Source organism: Scylla paramamosain, chromosome 14 (assembly GCF_035594125.1).
Source record: "Scylla paramamosain isolate STU-SP2022 chromosome 14, ASM3559412v1, whole genome shotgun sequence".
Taxonomy (NCBI): Eukaryota; Metazoa; Arthropoda; class Malacostraca; order Decapoda; family Portunidae; genus Scylla; species Scylla paramamosain.
Genome location: NC_087164.1, coordinates 4,314,923 through 4,316,546, shown reverse-complemented (window position 1 = coordinate 4,316,546; position 1,624 = coordinate 4,314,923). Strand labels below are relative to the sequence as shown.

At 43.6% G+C, this 1,624-nt stretch overlaps 1 protein-coding gene across 1 annotated transcript in view; it reads right to left on the bottom strand.

Annotated features, from left to right (window-relative positions):
* Positions 1-284: 284 nt before the first annotated feature.
* LOC135106770 (uncharacterized) overlaps positions 285-1,624 on the bottom strand; it is a 6,209-nt gene continuing 4,869 nt past the window's right edge. The window contains exon 4 of the mRNA XM_064016061.1: positions 285-762. Within this exon, the coding sequence (XP_063872131.1) occupies positions 538-762 (225 nt within the window). The 3' untranslated portion in view covers positions 285-537. The remainder of the gene's footprint in view (positions 763-1,624) is intronic.

The following is a 1,624-nucleotide window of genomic DNA, read 5'->3' as shown; positions in this document are numbered from 1 at the left end:
CCTTCTATCACACCGCTTGTACCTACGTACCATGACCAACAACCCATACGTACACAGGGACAGGTATGTAACACGTTAAGTCCGTTGGATGGTTTGGCAATTGCATGGATACCCAATTTAGAGATTATTCCTCTCTCATCATTATATCTGTCCAGCAACAACTTTCAGGATACATACTATTGGTAACGAAGAATGTTTTTATCAAGGCTTGTAGTCAAGACTTTTATGGCATTTTTGAAAAAAAAAAAAATCAATAATATGCGTTTCAAGGAAAAATACATCAGTTTGCCAAGGACTAGAAAACATATATTAGCACGCACGAGTACATGCGTTGGAATTCGTAACACAGAAAATACACTTCAGGACTATACTACAAGAGTAACAACAACAATAACAGTGACAATAATAATGACAGACAGAAGGAGGAAGCGTTCATCACGAAAACTATCACCATGCACATTACTCCCTCACTCCTTCATAATACACTCTTCCCACGGTCCTGCCGCGGCAGTAGAAGCCTTTTACTCCTTCATCACCTCAGTGGTGGTGTCCCCCTCCGTATCCGCCGTGGCCGCCGTGGCCGCCATGTCCACCGTGGCCGTATCCTTTAGGGCAGATGGTTTCGTAACTCTTCCGTGTTCGAGTTGCGTACACAGTGACGTAGGACTTCTCGGTGACGGTGATGTACTTGGGAAGGGTGTTGATGACGGTGTGGGTGATGTACTGGGGCAGCGTGGCCTTCTTGGTGACGAACTGGGGCACCTGTGGAAGGCGGTGTTCAGGACTGTACAATCCGTATTCTGAAACACCCCTGCGCCGCACCTCCACATTCAAAAGGCTTTAGCTGAAACGATGGCTTTTGAAGGGTGTTATTATGCTTGTAGTGACAGATTAACAAGATTTCTACATTATTAACAGGAGAAACAGTCTTAAGAACCTGGCTAATTATCCCTTCGGCCTTTGAAAATAGTCATGGAGAGAGCAAAGCGTTTCAGAATACGAGCCATGCATGTATGGCAGTCAGGGATGGTGAAAGGGTCATAATGAGGAGGCAAGAACTACGTGGGTGAGACCTCGTGCTCTGATTCATGGTGTTAGGCTGCACCAATAACACTTGTTCTGAATACTGCGACTCCTATTAACCACTATTATTGCTGCTGCTTCTTCTTCTACTACTACTACTACTACTACTACTACTACTACTGACGGTGATGATAATAGTATTGGTAGTAGTGCTGGTGACAGTGGTAATGATGATGACAGTAGTAATGGTAGTGATGATGGTAGTGATGATAAATGTGATAATAGTGACTGATGATGAAGATGATAGTGACAGTGGTGTTAATAATGGCTGCGGTAACAGTAGCAGTTACAATGGTGGCAGTGGTAGCAATGATGGTAATGGCTACAGTAGTGATGGCAGCAGTGGTGGTAATGGTGAAGAAGTGTTGTGACGAGTGCTGGCGGAGGTGATGATGTACTCTAGAAAACTTGTTGAGTGAAGGGGCTGATTATGGAAAAATTCGTGAATGTATTCATAGGATCCTTCATTTACATATACATAAATTACATGTACAAAACTAATGACTACTACAGGACGTTACCCGTGTTTACAGGACACATT